The 14,449-nt window shown below is 53.9% G+C and overlaps 9 protein-coding genes across 9 annotated transcripts; 7 read left to right on the forward strand and 2 right to left on the reverse strand.

Moving 5' to 3' along the window:
* Positions 1–641: 641 nt before the first annotated feature.
* Positions 642–1,121, forward strand: QC764_103695 (uncharacterized protein; the record flags this gene model as incomplete). The annotated part of the gene is made up of 1 exon (XM_062941606.1): positions 642–1,121. The coding sequence occupies one exon, from the start codon at positions 642–644 to the stop codon at positions 1,119–1,121; it is 480 nt and encodes a 159-aa protein (XP_062804481.1).
* Positions 1,122–1,355: 234 nt separating this feature from the next.
* QC764_0004660 (uncharacterized protein) lies at positions 1,356–2,046 on the forward strand (the record flags this gene model as incomplete). Its single annotated transcript, XM_062939770.1, has 2 exons — positions 1,356–1,451; positions 1,505–2,046. The coding sequence occupies 2 exons, from the start codon at positions 1,356–1,358 to the stop codon at positions 1,712–1,714; spliced, it is 306 nt and encodes a 101-aa protein (XP_062804482.1). The 3' UTR covers positions 1,715–2,046.
* A 1,047-nt stretch (positions 2,047–3,093) lies between these two features.
* QC764_103698 (uncharacterized protein) lies at positions 3,094–3,960 on the forward strand (the record flags this gene model as incomplete). The annotated part of the gene is made up of 1 exon (XM_062941607.1): positions 3,094–3,960. The coding sequence occupies one exon, from the start codon at positions 3,094–3,096 to the stop codon at positions 3,958–3,960; it is 867 nt and encodes a 288-aa protein (XP_062804483.1).
* A 440-nt stretch (positions 3,961–4,400) lies between these two features.
* QC764_103700 (uncharacterized protein) lies at positions 4,401–5,701 on the forward strand. Its single transcript, XM_062941608.1, has 3 exons — positions 4,401–4,712; positions 4,765–4,813; positions 4,875–5,701. Exons 1-3 carry the CDS (start codon positions 4,593–4,595, stop codon positions 5,627–5,629), a joined length of 924 nt encoding a protein of 307 aa, XP_062804484.1. The 5' UTR covers positions 4,401–4,592; the 3' UTR covers positions 5,630–5,701.
* A 105-nt stretch (positions 5,702–5,806) lies between these two features.
* QC764_103710 (uncharacterized protein) lies at positions 5,807–7,749 on the forward strand (the record flags this gene model as incomplete). Its single annotated transcript, XM_062941609.1, has 2 exons — positions 5,807–6,047; positions 6,116–7,749. The coding sequence occupies exons 1-2, from the start codon at positions 5,879–5,881 to the stop codon at positions 7,747–7,749; spliced, it is 1,803 nt and encodes a 600-aa protein (XP_062804485.1). The 5' UTR covers positions 5,807–5,878.
* A 212-nt stretch (positions 7,750–7,961) lies between these two features.
* Positions 7,962–8,894, forward strand: QC764_0004700 (uncharacterized protein; the record flags this gene model as incomplete). The annotated part of the gene is made up of 1 exon (XM_062939771.1): positions 7,962–8,894. One exon carries the CDS (start codon positions 7,962–7,964, stop codon positions 8,892–8,894), a length of 933 nt encoding a protein of 310 aa, XP_062804486.1.
* A 193-nt stretch (positions 8,895–9,087) lies between these two features.
* QC764_0004710 (uncharacterized protein) lies at positions 9,088–10,047 on the reverse strand (the record flags this gene model as incomplete). Its single annotated transcript, XM_062939772.1, has 2 exons — positions 9,088–9,256; positions 9,947–10,047. The coding sequence occupies 2 exons, from the start codon at positions 10,045–10,047 to the stop codon at positions 9,088–9,090; spliced, it is 270 nt and encodes an 89-aa protein (XP_062804487.1).
* Positions 10,048–10,286: 239 nt separating this feature from the next.
* Positions 10,287–12,674, reverse strand: QC764_103730 (uncharacterized protein; the record flags this gene model as incomplete). Its single annotated transcript, XM_062941610.1, has 2 exons — positions 12,305–12,674; positions 10,287–12,251 (listed from the first exon to the last, which is right to left on the reverse strand). Exons 1-2 carry the CDS (start codon positions 12,419–12,421, stop codon positions 10,287–10,289), a joined length of 2,082 nt encoding a protein of 693 aa, XP_062804488.1. The 5' UTR covers positions 12,422–12,674.
* A 133-nt stretch (positions 12,675–12,807) lies between these two features.
* On the forward strand, positions 12,808–14,344 carry TIM11 (F1F0 ATP synthase subunit e, mitochondrial). Its single transcript, XM_062941611.1, has 4 exons — positions 12,808–13,066; positions 13,278–13,467; positions 13,524–14,209; positions 14,275–14,344. Exons 1-3 carry the CDS (start codon positions 13,046–13,048, stop codon positions 13,583–13,585), a joined length of 273 nt encoding a protein of 90 aa, XP_062804489.1. The 5' UTR covers positions 12,808–13,045; the 3' UTR covers positions 13,586–14,209; positions 14,275–14,344.
* Positions 14,345–14,449: the final 105 nt, after the last annotated feature.

The raw sequence follows: 14,449 nt of genomic DNA on the forward strand, positions 1-14,449 counted from the left end.
CTCATCTTCCATTATACCAAGACTTTGAAACTTCAACAACATCTCTTTACATAACTTCATACCGATTTTCTCCCATGCCACTGCTCCCAGCCGCTGGTCCTGTTCCTGCCCGGGTCTCATCCAACATGGGCCAGAAAACTAACACCACGCTTCCTGACCCAGATATGCCTCTTCCGTCCACAGCTGTGACTTGAAAACGAAAGACTCACCACCCTAGATGAGGAAGGGGGAAACTGAAGCGGGTAGTGTCAAATGAAAATGTACAAATTAGTTCTTCTTCAGCGACATCTTCTTGCAATGTAGTCATTTTTGTTGTTTTCAAAGTTGCTCCCGGCGTTCTGGTGGACCACTGCTTTTGCGTCAGCTGATCTCTTCTGTCCACCACTTTTGGCGAAAAGCTCTCCCGAACTTTTTTCTACTGTCCGTCCCAGATTGCCTCCATCGATAACCTTCATCGGCCGCCCTCATCCCACAAACCATGAATACTACCCTCAACGGGTTGGTGGCTGGCCGACAAGCGCACCGCAGGCAGAGCCTGTCGCGCCCAAGCCCAGGAAAATCAGTACGATGTTATGATGCCATTCTCGCCACTTCGCAGGTTCGTTCCTTTCCTAATAACGACTTTGCTTCTCACTTCCTAAATGAGGCCACTCAGAAGCAGTGATAGTAGCGATCGGGATGTTGTAGATGAGTGGCTTGATGATGAAGTCAGTATCACTCCTGATGATAGTGAGATGTGGAACGAGAGCACAGCTGTGGATAATTCCGTCTCACCCAGCTTGTCACCTGTAACGGAGGACTATTTCGAAAGCGAGAAGGATTTCGAAAGTGAGGAGGAGTTTGGTGATGATGAGGAGTATGAGTATGTCGAGAATCTCGAGAATGGCGACACCAGAGACCCTCATTCAGCCCGGGGTCGTCATTCGGTCACAGCCGAATACCGTCCGGCAACGCCCGATTATCGCCAGGCCACTCCCCACTTTCGTCCGGACACGCCCAGCTACCGCCTGGCTACTCCCAAGAGTTCCAGCATCGGCACGCGCAGTCCCAGCGTTGACTTGAGCAGTCCAAAGTTCCATTCGGTTCAGCCTGAGCACTTACCCAGCCACCCCGAGCTATAGTCCCAGGCCTTAAGGAATACGCCCTTTGCTCGGCGTCTGGACTCTCTTCCAGCATTCCAGAACCCCTGTTAGAGAAGAAGCGGAAGGAGCATGACGACGGAATCAACGAGATATCGGACATACCTAATATATGTCTGAGTGCCCAAGTTGGTCAAGGTGAAAGGGGGCAGGACTATTCACGATGGTAGGGGAAGCTATTCGCGTAGCTTCACACCTTTGTACTCACTTGTAAAAATGCGTGTAACAACGCACAGTGGCCAGCGGCCTATCCTTCCATTGAGCACGAGGAAGACTATGTCTCCCAAACATCCCCCAGAACCACTCAACTCAGTAGGTTTGAGAATCCGACTGTGGGTTACCAAGAAAGCTGACAAGGCCGACAGCCAAAGGAGCTGCAACTTCTGGGTTGGACTTCTCAGTTTCGCAATCACAGCTTGATGCTCCTCAGCCATACCCCCAGTGGACTGGTGGGTGGGTGGTACAAGGGAATGGACCAAGTAGAAGCTGCCACGCCCAGGACCCGATTTTCGTTGCCCAAGCAAGCTGTTCACATAAGAGGGCAGAAGAGAAAGAGAATCATTTACACCCTGTAACCACGTCAAGATCCTCAGGCCGGATAGATCGCCCAATCATGTTGCGAGATCATCATGATGCTAGCAGTGATGAGGAGAGCTCTCAGGGACAGCACCCAACCAAAGGGAGGCGACTTGATATCACACCAGGGCCTCGGCGGTGTGTCGAAACTGCCATTGGCAACCGAGGATCACCATGATGTGGTGTCGAGATTCTCGTCCTTCAATCTGTTCGTTATCCTCCTGTGTCCAAGGCCGGAAGGATGGAAGACTCGAGACTTGCGAGGCTGGGATAAGGAATCAGAAAGGGGTCAGCAGCAATACTGTATATTAGTTTACTTCTGGGGTGGTTCCTTTTGTAGCCGAAGAATAGGAACAGTCACAAACGGACTCTTATCTATCAGTGAGTAGTGCCTATCTTGGCCTCAAGCTCGATGGATTTTTTATGCAAGACCCAATATTGATCAAACAATGAGACGATTGTGTATGCCCCGGTCTGGATCCAGTTATCACCCCAAGAATGATGACGGGGAGAGTCCATCGAAATCCATGTAGGCCTTTTGCGCTGGAGAAACTTGTCAGATAGATGGCCTTGCTGAAGTGTTCCTGCTCCTTCGCCCGCTGTAAAGCAGCTCCGTGTCCAGGATAGAAATGCAGGGGCATCTTTGACGGAAAGGAAGAAGCACACAACTTGATATTCACGGGTGCTGTTGGCTCCGCGGCGGCTCGGCGGTCTGTTTCTTGGGAGAAAGGAAGACGCTGAAAGATGCACTGATCCAAAATCATCATCGCGACAATCTGGTGGTTGTTGAACCGCTTTCGTTTGGGGCTGGTCATCGTCGCCTTTGACGTTCCTGGGACAGGAGGGGCGAATAGATTCGGAGGAGGGGGTGCAGAGAGGTGCTCGCATGCGCTGCTCTAGCCGAGCTGCCAGAGTGGTTTCTTGGGATGTTCAACGGGAAAAAAAGAAGAAAAAAACCCGATGGGGATGCTGACGTACCTTTGCCTCCCGAGGCAGAAAGCCACTCTTCCTTGATGAAAAACAACACAAGTCTCGGGTCAAATTCGGTGGAGATAGGCGCATCGTCGATGCTGTTTTGAACATTACCATGGCCTCTGATAGGCATTAATGTTCAGCCTCAACCCGTAATCTGCAGCCCTTTCAACGGCGCTCGAAAGATTCAACGGCTGTTGCCAGACGAAACAGACCTCGAACTCCAGACAAAGCCACAAGAAACTCTTCGTCCTCAACGCCTGGTTTCCCACCACTACAGCCAATAGAGAGGTACCGTATCCAAAGCCCCAAAGCCAGAAGCCCAGAGATGAACACAGTGAAACCTAGATTTTTCGTTGGTCAATTTCCTCCCATGAAAACATAGACCAACCGCTCAACCACAAGCATGCCCGTACACCAACCCCCCAACCTAGCCGCCCTCGCAGACGCAACCTCAACCGCCCTCCACACGCGCCGACGAACCCCTCCGTACCAAATTTTCAAGTTCGACATCCCCAATTACAAACCCCCATCCTCTCCCGCCGCTGTCCTCCCACCAGCAATCCAAAAACTGGTTTCCCACCCCAAGAAACCACCATTCACTTACCCCCCCAGAAACCCAACCCAACCCACTCATCCCCAGCCTCCCAACCCCTCCCCATTCCCTTTCGGCTCGACACCCCAAGAGATTGACACGTTCTTCCTCTCTCCCAGCCCCGGGCAAGACCCCCAAGAGGAATACGTCCTTAGCCCACCACCACAAAGGGAACCACCCAGGCCCGACGCCGCAAAAGTCAAGATGGCGAAAATGAAATGGTTGGCTGGTTACGCCGTCACCTCTCCCTGTGAGCTTCCCGGTCCGATCAAGCAGACAGTCGTGGAGGAGGAGAGTGGTGAGGTGGTAGGGACGAGGTGGGTTGGGGTGAAGGTTGAGAAGGAGATGGTGGACTTGTATGTACCAGAGTGGGAAGACTTTGACTCTGATTGTGAGGGGTCCAGCGAGAGGGAGGGGGGTGTCACTCCAAAGGGGAAGGGGAAAGGGGTGGGGGGTGACGAGGTTGGATCAGAGGCTGAGGGGATTGTGAGACAGAGGGGAAAGAGAAAAAAGATGATGGGGACGATCAAGAGGTTTGGAAGGAGTCTAGCTAGTGAGAGGAAGCCAAGGGCGGGGGAGGGGAGGGAGCAGACTCGTGTACGTGGCGGGAAAATAGATAGGGACCAGACTCCTGGGCCCCATGGGGCAAGAGGATACAAAGGGAGAGGTACCCGGTGATTTTGGGCGTTAAAAGCCTGGAAGGCACGGGTTGGCTTGGTTGGAAGCGTTTGGGGAACCAGTGTTTCAAGACTTCATGATGGTAACGATGGATGATATTCATGGACTTTGGTGTGATTTTGATATGTAGAGGAATACAGCAATACATGTTGGTGCCTGACCTTGATATCAAGACTTGATACTTGACAACCCGGTATTCCGGAATCACAAGGTGTCCGCGGTGGAATAACATCATTCCAGAGTGGCAGAATATATCAAAACGGCGTCAACCTTGATGAGGCTGGATGTCTCTGCGGGAAAACACAGGCTGGCAACGGCCGTCGAGGACCCCCCCCAGCAGCCGCTAACACACCCCTGCCAGCAGTTCTTTGCGGGGTACAGCTCCCCCGGGCCCGTGGCTCCCCACTTGGAGGAACCTCGGCTGGCGGTATCGGCCCCCGCAAGACGCTGTCGCCAGCGCAAATCCGTCGGTTGCCATGAGACCCGGACCTTGGCATCGCCATAAATGGTATATCAGGGCCGAGTCCCATCTGGTCTGATCTGATAAGTTTCCGATCGTCAATTGACTGACTCTGTATCTTTGCTGTTTACTTTGTTTTTGTTCAACATATACCCTCCATATAATATCCAAAATGTCTGGCCCTGGTGTTGGTTTCGAGTATCCCTCTCGCGAGGTGAGCTGGCTCAAGCGTGATGCTCTCCTCTTTGCCAACTCGATTGGCTGCACCTCGGAGGAGCTTCACTTCCTCTACGTATGCATACTCACCCTCATATGGCCATTGAACCGCTACTAACAGCACATAGGAGCTCGACCCCAACTTCGCTGTTTTCCCCACCTACCCTGTCATTCTCAGTACGTTTGAGCTGCCATCAACAGCCTCGTGGTGCATGGAAACTAATAAACAGCAAAACAGTGTTCAAGGAGACGCACCCCGAAGTAGTCGACTTCTATGCCGCCCAAAAGTCCGTCACCATCCCCGGCGTCCCCGTCTTCGACCCCACTCGCGTCGTCGACGGCCAGCGCCTCCTCGAGTTCCTCAAGCCCCTCCCTACCTCCTCCGCCGGCCGGAAATTCGAGGTCCGCACCAAGGTCCTCGGTGTCTACGACAAGGGCAAGCCCGGGACCGTCGTCGAGACCCAGACCGACCTCGTCGACGCCGAGAAGAACGAGTCCTACGCTCGCGTTACCACCTCTTCTTTCTACGTTGGCCAGGGCAACTGGGGCGGTCCCAAGGGCCCTGCCACCGTCAACTTCCCCCCTCCCGAGGGCAAGAAGCCCGATCTGGTGCTTGAGAACCAGACCACCAACGAAACCCCGTTGCTGTACAGACTCAATGGCGACTACAACCCCCTCCATGCCCACCCGGAGCCTGGTGCCAAGATGGGCTTCGGGGGTGTGATCATCCACGGCTTGTACTCGTGGAACTGGGCGTGCCATGGCTTACTGCAGCACCTCGGTGGCAGCAACCCTGCCAACTTCAAGGAGTACCAGGCTAGATTTGCGTCACCGGTTAGACCCGGTGACAAGCTCATTTTGGAGGCGTGGAAGACTGGCGAGTTCAAGGGCGAGTGGGAGGAGATCAGGTTCTTGGTGAAGAACAGCCACGGCAAGGTTGTGTTGAGCAACGGCCGGGCGCTCATCAAGACTGGCGCCAAGGGCAAGTTGTAAAGTTATGATGTTGTGTATAATTTTGGATAAAAAGCGTAATGAGATATGTTGAACAACCAAAACTTGTTATGATGATGATGCTTGTCTCGTGTGAGGTGCCCAGAGATGATGCTCTGGCAGCTCAACTTGCATGTTGCTGCCTGACTGTCCTTTCCAGTTTCAATTGAATCCACTCACCAAATTCACTCCATTTTCACAACAAATCAAAGACCAGTCCCGCGGAAAAAGCAACTCAAGCCGATAAAAAAAATGACGGAAGCGACAATTGGCCAGCGCAGGTCTTACGATGGCGCTCTTTGCACTGTGAGATATATCGGTGAAGTGGCCGGCACGACAGGATCATGGCTGGGTGTTGAGTGGGACGACCCATCGCGGGGCAAGCATGATGGTCAGCACAAGGGCATCCGCTACTTTACATGTGAGTCTCTGAACTGATTTCGTCCATCATGGCGACGCGAGGCACGATTGACTGACATTCTTGATCAGGCAAAAGTCAAGCTCTCACATCGGCCTCTTTTGTCCGCCCGACCAGACCGGTGGACCCACCTCGGACCTTCCTCTCTGCGCTGCAATACAAATATGCACCCCCTGAGGAACAGCAGAAGCCTGGGCAACCTGCTCCGAGGCCGATTGTTTTCTCAGGGAAGGTAGCGGAAGAGGTTGGGTTTGAGAAGATCAGGAGACAGCAGGCTCAGTTGGGGGAGCTGCTGTATGTCATCTTGGACAGCACCAAGGTTGCAACAGCATACTCGGACGATGAGAAAGCAAAGGGACAGCAGATTGGGCAGGTTTGCCCCAAAATCAGAGAGCTGGATCTGAGTCGGAATTTGCTGGAACACTTTGATCCTGTGGTGGACATCTGCGCTGAGCTGCTTCTACTGAAGAGCCTCAAGGTCAACTGGAACCGCTTCCGCAACGTGCTTGAAGACAAGAAACTCGAAAGAGCAGGCGATGCCTTTGAAGGCGTGAAGGAGCTGGCTCTCGAAGACACGTTACTCACCTGGCACGAAATATGCCACATCGCCGCTCGATTCCCAACGCTGAGCACCCTACACGCCGGCTCAAACCAGCTATCCTCTCTCTCACCCCTCCCGCCATCAGCTCCCTTTACCTCCAACCTCGTCACCCTCGATCTCGAATTCAACCAGTTCACCTCCCTATCCGATCTTGCTCCCTTATCATCACTCACCTCCCTCAAAAGCCTCATCCTCAAAAAGAACAAAATCACCACCCTCACCACCCCCACTGCCCCTCTCCCTGCCTTCTCCCCCACCCTCAACTACGTCGACCTCTCCTATAACCTCATCTCCACCTGGTCCACCGTCGACTCCCTCCCTTCCTCCTTCCCCGGCCTCACCTCCCTGAGATTCACCCACAACCCCCTCTACGACAACCCCGACCTCGACACCCCAGGCTCTCTTCCTCCACCCCCCCAACAAACAACCACCACCAGCACCTCAACCAGCGCCGCCAGCACCCTAGGCAAAACAGAAGAAGCCTACATGCTCCTCGTCGCCCGCCTCCCCCCAACCCTCAAAACCCTCAACTTCTCCACCATCACCACGCACGACCGCTCCGACGCGGAAATGTTTTACCTCTCCCGCATCACCAAACAGCTGTCCTCCGTCCCGGAAACGGAAGAGCATTTAATACTGGAGAAACACCCCAAGTGGAAGTACTTGTGTGATAGTTACGGTGAACCGACAATCACTCGTCGGCAGGAGGTGAACCCAAACTTTTTGGAGGCCAGGTTGATAGATGTCAAGTTTTGGGCGGTGTTTGATGGGGAGGAGACAACAGCAAAGAGTGTGAGGGTGCCGAGGGCGTTTGATATTTATGCTGTCAAAGGGATTGCGGGGAGGTTGTTTGGGCTGAGGGCCTGGGAGGTGAGGTTGGTGTGGGAGACGGGGGAGTGGGATCCTGTTGGGGGGTTTGAGGTTGAGGGTGGGGATGGGGAGGAGAGTGATGATGGGGGTGAAGAGGAGACCAAGGAAGAGGGGGGGGGAGAGAACAAAAAGGGACGGTGGGTGAAGAGGGAGGTTGAGTTGAAGGATGGGCCTAGACAGTTTGGGTATTGCGTTGATGGGACGGAGGTTACTGTGAGGGTTGAGAAGAGGTGATGAGATTTGTTTGGCGGTTGTTGCCTGGAGCTGGGGTGGAAAACTGCAGGTTGTTTTACGGGATACTACAGGTTTCGTTTGTTGCAGTCACGATACTGGCGGCGGTATTTTTTAGTTATAAAACTCGGTTTCTTGCCTTTTCTATTCCGGACTCTCTCCATCTATTCTTCCTCAAGTGCTGGCTGCCTGTTATCAATCATCAGTGCACCGCCATGGCTCCCCGTCCCTTTTGCTACATCGTCAGACCTGACACCCAACGCAGGACCAAGACTGACCAGATTCAGGCTGTTCGTGGGGCTAATGTCCCGCTCATCGCTGTTGACGAACTTCCCGACTGGATTGAAATCTATGGGGTGCCCCGTGAAATCCCCAGCGAGCAAACGATTGGGCTTCAGAACTTGGGGTTAATGTCCAAGAACTCGGAGCCCTATCTGGTGCAGCTTCACCAGAAAGTCTTTGCCGCCCGCCGTGAGCAATACCAGGGAGACGAGTCAAGAGGTCAGGCTACCGCGGTGCCTTCAAGCAGTCCTGCTGTTCCTTCAAGCCGTCCCACCGTTCCTTCAAGCCGTCCTGCTGCTCCTTCAAACAGTCCTACTGCGTTTCCTACAAGCCATCAGGCGACACTTCCGCCCCAAGCTCAACCCCAGGTTCCAGTCGCCAACACAGCACCTGCTACCAACTCGCCACGGCAACCACCTCAGGCCATGTCCACAGCTATTCCTCAGACACAGGCTGCCCCGGCTGCTCAACCGGTACAGACCTCTGTTCCCGCCCACGCATCTGTCACCCAAGCGCCACCACCGACATCTACTGTCCCGGCGGGACTCCTGACCTCGCGACACGCGCCCAAACCCCCGACAGCTACACCGGCACAATCAACACCGCAACCTACTACCGTTCAATCCCCCGCTACTCCCTGTCCCCTCCACCTCCCCCAGAAACCCCATCATCAGCCCCAGCGCCTGCCCCTCCAGCAGCAGCCTCCCAGCCCGGAGCCCCTGCTGAGCAAACTGTCTCTATCACCACCACCACCGCCACCACCACTCAACCCCAACCCCCGCTCCAACCCGCTCCCCCAGGAACATCAACCTCCTCCCCCATCACCATCACCCCAGCACCCCAAGAACCCTGCCTCCACTACCTGAAATGGGGCAAATGCAAGTTCCAACCCCACTGTAAACACTCTCACCTCATCACCCCCGCCTCCCTTGTCCTAGCCGGCTTCCCCTCCGGTTCTTTTCCTCCTTGGATCAAGAAACGAGTCTCCCCGACTAAACAACAACAACCCCAACCCCTCTCAACCCTCCCGCCCCCTTACTACCCCCAGCGTCACCACCCCTACTCCTCCTCCTCCTCCTCCTCCTCCTCCTCCTCCTCCTCCACCACCACCACCACCACCACCTCATCCGACACCCACTCCCTCACCTCCTCCTCCTCTTCCTCCACCCCCCGGGTGAGGGTGGCCAAAAGAGGAACGGCAACCAAAAAAGTGAAAAAGCAGGAGAAACTGCTGCAGGAGATGCAACTCCGGCTTGAGAATCTAACTCTCAAGCAAAAGGAACGGGAGCTCAAAGTTGCGTTGATGAGGCAGCAGCAGCAATTGGGGTTGGGGTTGTCGGGGGGGAGTGGGGGTGGGTATACAATCAACTCTCTCGGGGGGGTCGTCACCGCGACGACAACAAACAGTAAAAAGAGGCTGAGGTTGCCCAGACGGGGGAACACGCCTCTTGATCGGCAGAGGAAGCGGGTTAGGGAGGAAACACCGGAAGGGGGGAAGGTCGGGGTTGTTGTTGTGATGGAGAAGGGAAAGGGGGAGGAGGTTGTTGAGGAGGTCAGGAAGGAGGAAAACACAGAAACCGAAAAGGGGGTGGTGCTGGTTGAGATTTAGTTGTTTGACGAGATGGGTAGTCACAGGAATGAGCATGAGAAGGCGAAAAATGGCATCATATTGTATTTCTTGTTGGCTACTAGAGTTGAATCTAAATGCGGTAGAGCTGTCAATCTCAGTTAGCCATTGCCCTCGCCCAATGAACAGAAAGTGAGTGACAAAGTCGAGAAAAGAGGCATGTCAGGAATAAGTGTAATGTGAGATAGTCCACACCGATGTCCCGAGGGAAATCTTGAGAATTGCAGAATTCTTGGAAGAATCATTCATCATGTTGCCTGGAGATAGCGACAGAAAGGGAGAATAACTTACATCTTTATTCTCGATTGTGCGGCCGCATCAATTCCATGTTTCCAATTGGTCGTGTCAAGTTGAAAAAAGAATGGCAAAAATCGAAGGCTTGAAAATTTCATAGTGGGCGGGGAGAAAATTGCTGCTCAGGATTACATAAGAGCTCGTCGATGCACTTTGACCAGGGTTAGGGTCACGACAGTGCCCCTATTTCTGCTATGCGTGTATGCTCAGTTCACATGTATGTGTGCAATCTTTATCACAGAACCATACTTCACCACAAACCCATATTCTCTCATTCACCCCATACAGATAAGATACTACCACATACCCCATCCCTCATTAATAAGTGATACTAACCTCAAACAGCAGTAACCCCATTCACTCCCACCGCCTCGATCCTGTTCACCAACTTCTTCACACTCGTCCACTCTTCATTCCTCAGATTCTCCTTCCCGCCCAGGTCCGGCCCAACCTCAAACACCGTAACCTGCCCATCAATCCCACCAGTCGCCAACCTCTTGCCTTCCGACGGCTCCCAAGCAACCTTGTTCAAACTCTTGCTCAGCATCGTCCTCCCGTCCTTCCTCGCGCTCGGGCTGATCCTCGCCACCGGTTCCTCCGTCTCAACAGTGATGTCCCACAGCTCCAACCACCCGGCACCATCCACAAGAGAGAAAACCCCCGGCTTCACCGGCGACCAGGCCGCATCATACACCACATCCTCCCTGACAAAGTCCAACAGAGGCGTAACCTGTGACTCGGCCCCCACAGCAGATCCCAGAGCGGCCACAACCGCAGAGGTGGCAGCCGGCGCCCTCACCTTCCAGAGCTTGACACTCCAGTCCAAACTAGCAGACAAGACCAAATCGCCTAGATCCACCGGGCCCTTGGAAGGGTGAAAGTCAACCGACATGACCGGCGCCGCGTGGCCCTTGTAGCTAACCCTCGCATCAACACCCGCCTTGGCCCCGGCGCGATCATACCGATGGCAAGGATAAATCGTCCCTTCTTCTGATCCCACAAGAAAGAACGTCGGGTCTGCTTGCGGGAACGCAAGGCAGGTCGGGCTGAGATCCTCGTACTTGGCGGGCGCGGGAGTGACCAGTGTCATTGCCTCCTGTGGCTGCGTGAGCATATCGACACTCCATCCGCAGACGGCACCGTCAGTAGAGCATGAGATGATGTTGTTTGCGTTTTGGGTGCCGACAATGTCGACTGAATACACTGGGTGGGTGTGGCCGAGGCCGGTGAGTGGTGTCTTCTGGACAGGCGCTGATCTAGCGCGCGTATCCCATAAAAGCACCTGGCCGCTGTAGGCACCACCGATGATCAGATTCGGGTGGAAAGGCGAGAATTTGGCGGTAAGAATGTCAGACTGAGCGTGAAAGACGAATTCAGGGCGGTCATGAAGGTGCATGTTCCAGACCTGCACAATGCCATCCGGGTCGTGGGGGGCGGTGGGGTTCTTGGTGTAAGATGCCAAAAGGAGTTCTGGGAATTTTGGAGAAAAGTCGATGGAGCTGATCATGCGTTTCTTGGACCAGCGTTCGTCATAGAATTTGGCAATTTCTCTGACCTTTCGCCGGCCTTTTCCTCCAGTGTTGCCGCTTTGTTCATCGTCATCGTCGAGGTTTGCAGCCTGAAGGGTGTAGTCGGTGAGGATATCGTACTCTTCGTCTAGCGCTTTCTCGATAACCTTGGTTGATCTTTCGACAAAGTCCATGAAATCGTCAGACTGTGTAACCGCCTTCAATTCCTCGGCCGTCAAGGCCCGGACAGGAAAGTTCTCCTTGGTTGAAGCTTTCAGCGTCCCATCCGTCACAAGCTCTCTCGCCGCTTTCAACTCCTCCTCGATTTCTTTCCGAATATTTTCTCTTAGTTCCTCCTCTCGGTCTCGTTCCCTCCTGCTTAATCGCTTGTTGGGCGTAGCTGGCATTGTATCTTCGAGGTCCGAGTCTGAAGCAGCTCGTGCTCTGGTTGGTGGTATCCATTCCTCTGTCGTTTGCACACCTTTGCTGTACGAGAACACCTCCTTCACCGGCGACGGAGGACACTCGTAGACTGTTTTTAACGAAACGGTCGAAAGAATCTGGGGCTGGGTTGGTGCAGGAACAACCTGGGCATTCGCAGGAACCTGAAATTCGGAAGTGGCCGCATTGCTGAGCTCGCCTCCGCTCAAAACACTGTTCGGTCTGCTCCCGCGGCGGGCGGGCGAGTTCATTCCTGTCGAGACAGACACGGAGCGGCTATCGCCCACCAGGCTGTTAATCAGGTTTTCGATATCATGTCGCGAGGTGTGCCGACCGGGCATGGGCGAAACAAGCTACAGTGGTGTCAGCCAGCTACTCTGGACCCTAACTGCAGGACAGGACGCACCTCGCTGGGGGTTATGCTGCCACGACCAGCTGACTGGCTTGCCCGAAGCTCCCTCTGGCGCTTGAGCTCGGCCAGCTTGGCCTTCTTTGCGAGAATCTCCTCTCTTCGTTGTTGCATGATTGCTGATTTCTATCCGCATCCCACGGCCAAGCCTAGGTTCAAGTTTCTTGAACTGCCAATTCGAGTTATCTATCGTTCGTCTCGCAGTGGTCAGGAGGATCGAGAAGGAAGCTAACGGAAAGTAAATAAAGCACGCCGTTGCTGCTGTGCTGTCTCCTATTTCGTTTGTTGTATGTACACAGTAGATAGCTGCTCTTTCAACCTTCATTGCGCGTCGCCCGCCTTTGCCCAGTTCGAACGCCCACCCACCGCGACCCTCCAGGCATGGACCAGGGGCCCGCCTACAATTACGCCCGGGGGTGCGCTAAATCACCTGATCTGCTCAAACTCTTGGCAAATGGCATTTGCTACCGCCCGCTGTGAGAGCTTCTTCCAGGCGGGTAGAAGGGACTTGTGGGGCTCCACGTCAAGCAAGCAACCTGCCGCTTCGCCTTAACCAAAAAAACCGCGAAAACTCCCGAGCTTCCCAAAACTTGTTCCAACCTCACCACACCCAACCCGCGCAAATCGACGACAAGCTCCGGCCACGGCCAATTCCTTTCTCCTCGACACCGAGTGCTTCCTCCCGCCCAGATCGAATTTCGAACCCCAGCCAATTCGATTGCCCCCAGATTCCTCAAAATGGCCTCTTCCGGAGTCAACGTGAGTGGACACTGTTACCCCCCATCTAGCTCCCTCCACCCATTGCATAAGAGGAGGCTATAGACACAGGGCCACCTACCTTCCTACAAGTAATTGGCATGGCCCATACTTGGTATTCGGCTTCACAAGACCTAAAGCTCGAGACATAGCGCAAAACCCGCATCATGTGAAAGTATGGTCTGTCCACAATCAAACTAACATGCACACCCAGGTTCTCCGGTACTCCGCCCTCGGCCTCGGTGTCGTCTACGGCTTCTACCACCAGCGCCAGATCTATGCTTCCGACCGCGCCGCCGCCGCCCAGCGCGAGTATGAGCACAAGCAGCAATTAATAGCCCAGGCCAAGAAGGCCTACGCTGCCAAGCACAAGCCCGCTGTCTCCGCGTCCTCTTCCGCCAGCCGTATGTTGATCTGAGGGTAGAGACATGAAACTCGGTAACTGACGCAGAACCTACAGAAGACATCAACAGCTCAAGCTTCGACCTCGAGAGCTTCATCGCCCAGCTGGACAAGGCCTAAACTGTCCGTCGACGAACTTGACGGATAGTGGTGGAAAAGGGAGGGGGATAATAGAGGTGGTAGACTTGGAATGAGCGAACCGAATCTTTTCCGACCAGCGCACAACCAGCCCCTCTTGACTCGACTCGAACTCGCCCTTTGTGGATGTGGGAGGACGGTGGGAAAGACAAGGGAAGGGACGGAAAACCGAACGAAATGGATAGGACGAATGACATCAGCGCCGGAAATACCCTCACACAACCGGCCAATGTCACATCGTTGAGGTTTTGGGGGAAAGGGAACAAAACCCCAGAAAAACGGATAGGGCGAGCAAGGCGCGAAAGGAAGGGACGGCAGGGGGGTTCAAAGGCAAAATGGTGTTGTATTATTACTGTCGCGGTCAAAAGCGCACAACTACCCACACGGCATTAAAGAGGCTTTTTTTTCGATCATCACACACACACACACACACACGCACTTACTTTTTTCTTTTTCACAAAAGGTTCCTGTGCACAATTGTTTTGTACATTATAACTGATCTAGACAAGAGACGGGGGTAATAAAGGAACTGGAACAGAAGTAATTTGGGTCATATTAGGTGAAACTCGTTTGGGTGTACTCAGGGGGCAGGGGACACGAATATAGGTACGTGAATTGGGGCGGCCAGCCTAGCACTTGTAAGTCTGGACCAACAAGCTCATGAGATTCAGCATGTCCAGACTCTGCATATTGGACTGTTCCACACCATATTCAGCAGACCAAGCTTGTTTACCACGCCAAACCCCTCCACCAAACTTAGCATATTAAACTCAGGCCGTAAGCTCACCACACCATCATAACGGCATCTTCACCATCGTAGTCATTTGTCTCCGTCAAAGCAATCAC

This window comes from Podospora pseudoanserina, chromosome 1 (genome assembly GCF_035222485.1).
Source record: "Podospora pseudoanserina strain CBS 124.78 chromosome 1, whole genome shotgun sequence".
In the NCBI taxonomy this organism is placed as follows: Eukaryota; Fungi; Ascomycota; class Sordariomycetes; order Sordariales; family Podosporaceae; genus Podospora; species Podospora pseudoanserina.

Coding starts and splice junctions, on each gene's coding strand:
- QC764_103700 (XM_062941608.1), top strand. CDS start 4,593: ATGTCTGGCCCTGGTGTTGGTTTCGAGTATCCCTCTCGCGAGGTGAGC. Junction 4,713..4,764: donor AGGAGCTTCACTTCCTCTAC/GTATGCATACTC, acceptor AACAGCACATAG/GAGCTCGACCCCAACTTCGC. Junction 4,814..4,874: donor CACCTACCCTGTCATTCTCA/GTACGTTTGAGC, acceptor ACAGCAAAACAG/TGTTCAAGGAGACGCACCCC.
- TIM11 (XM_062941611.1), top strand. CDS start 13,046: ATGGCCTCTTCCGGAGTCAAC. Junction 13,067..13,277: donor TGGCCTCTTCCGGAGTCAAC/GTGAGTGGACAC, acceptor ATGCACACCCAG/GTTCTCCGGTACTCCGCCCT. Junction 13,468..13,523: donor CGCGTCCTCTTCCGCCAGCC/GTATGTTGATCT, acceptor CAGAACCTACAG/AAGACATCAACAGCTCAAGC.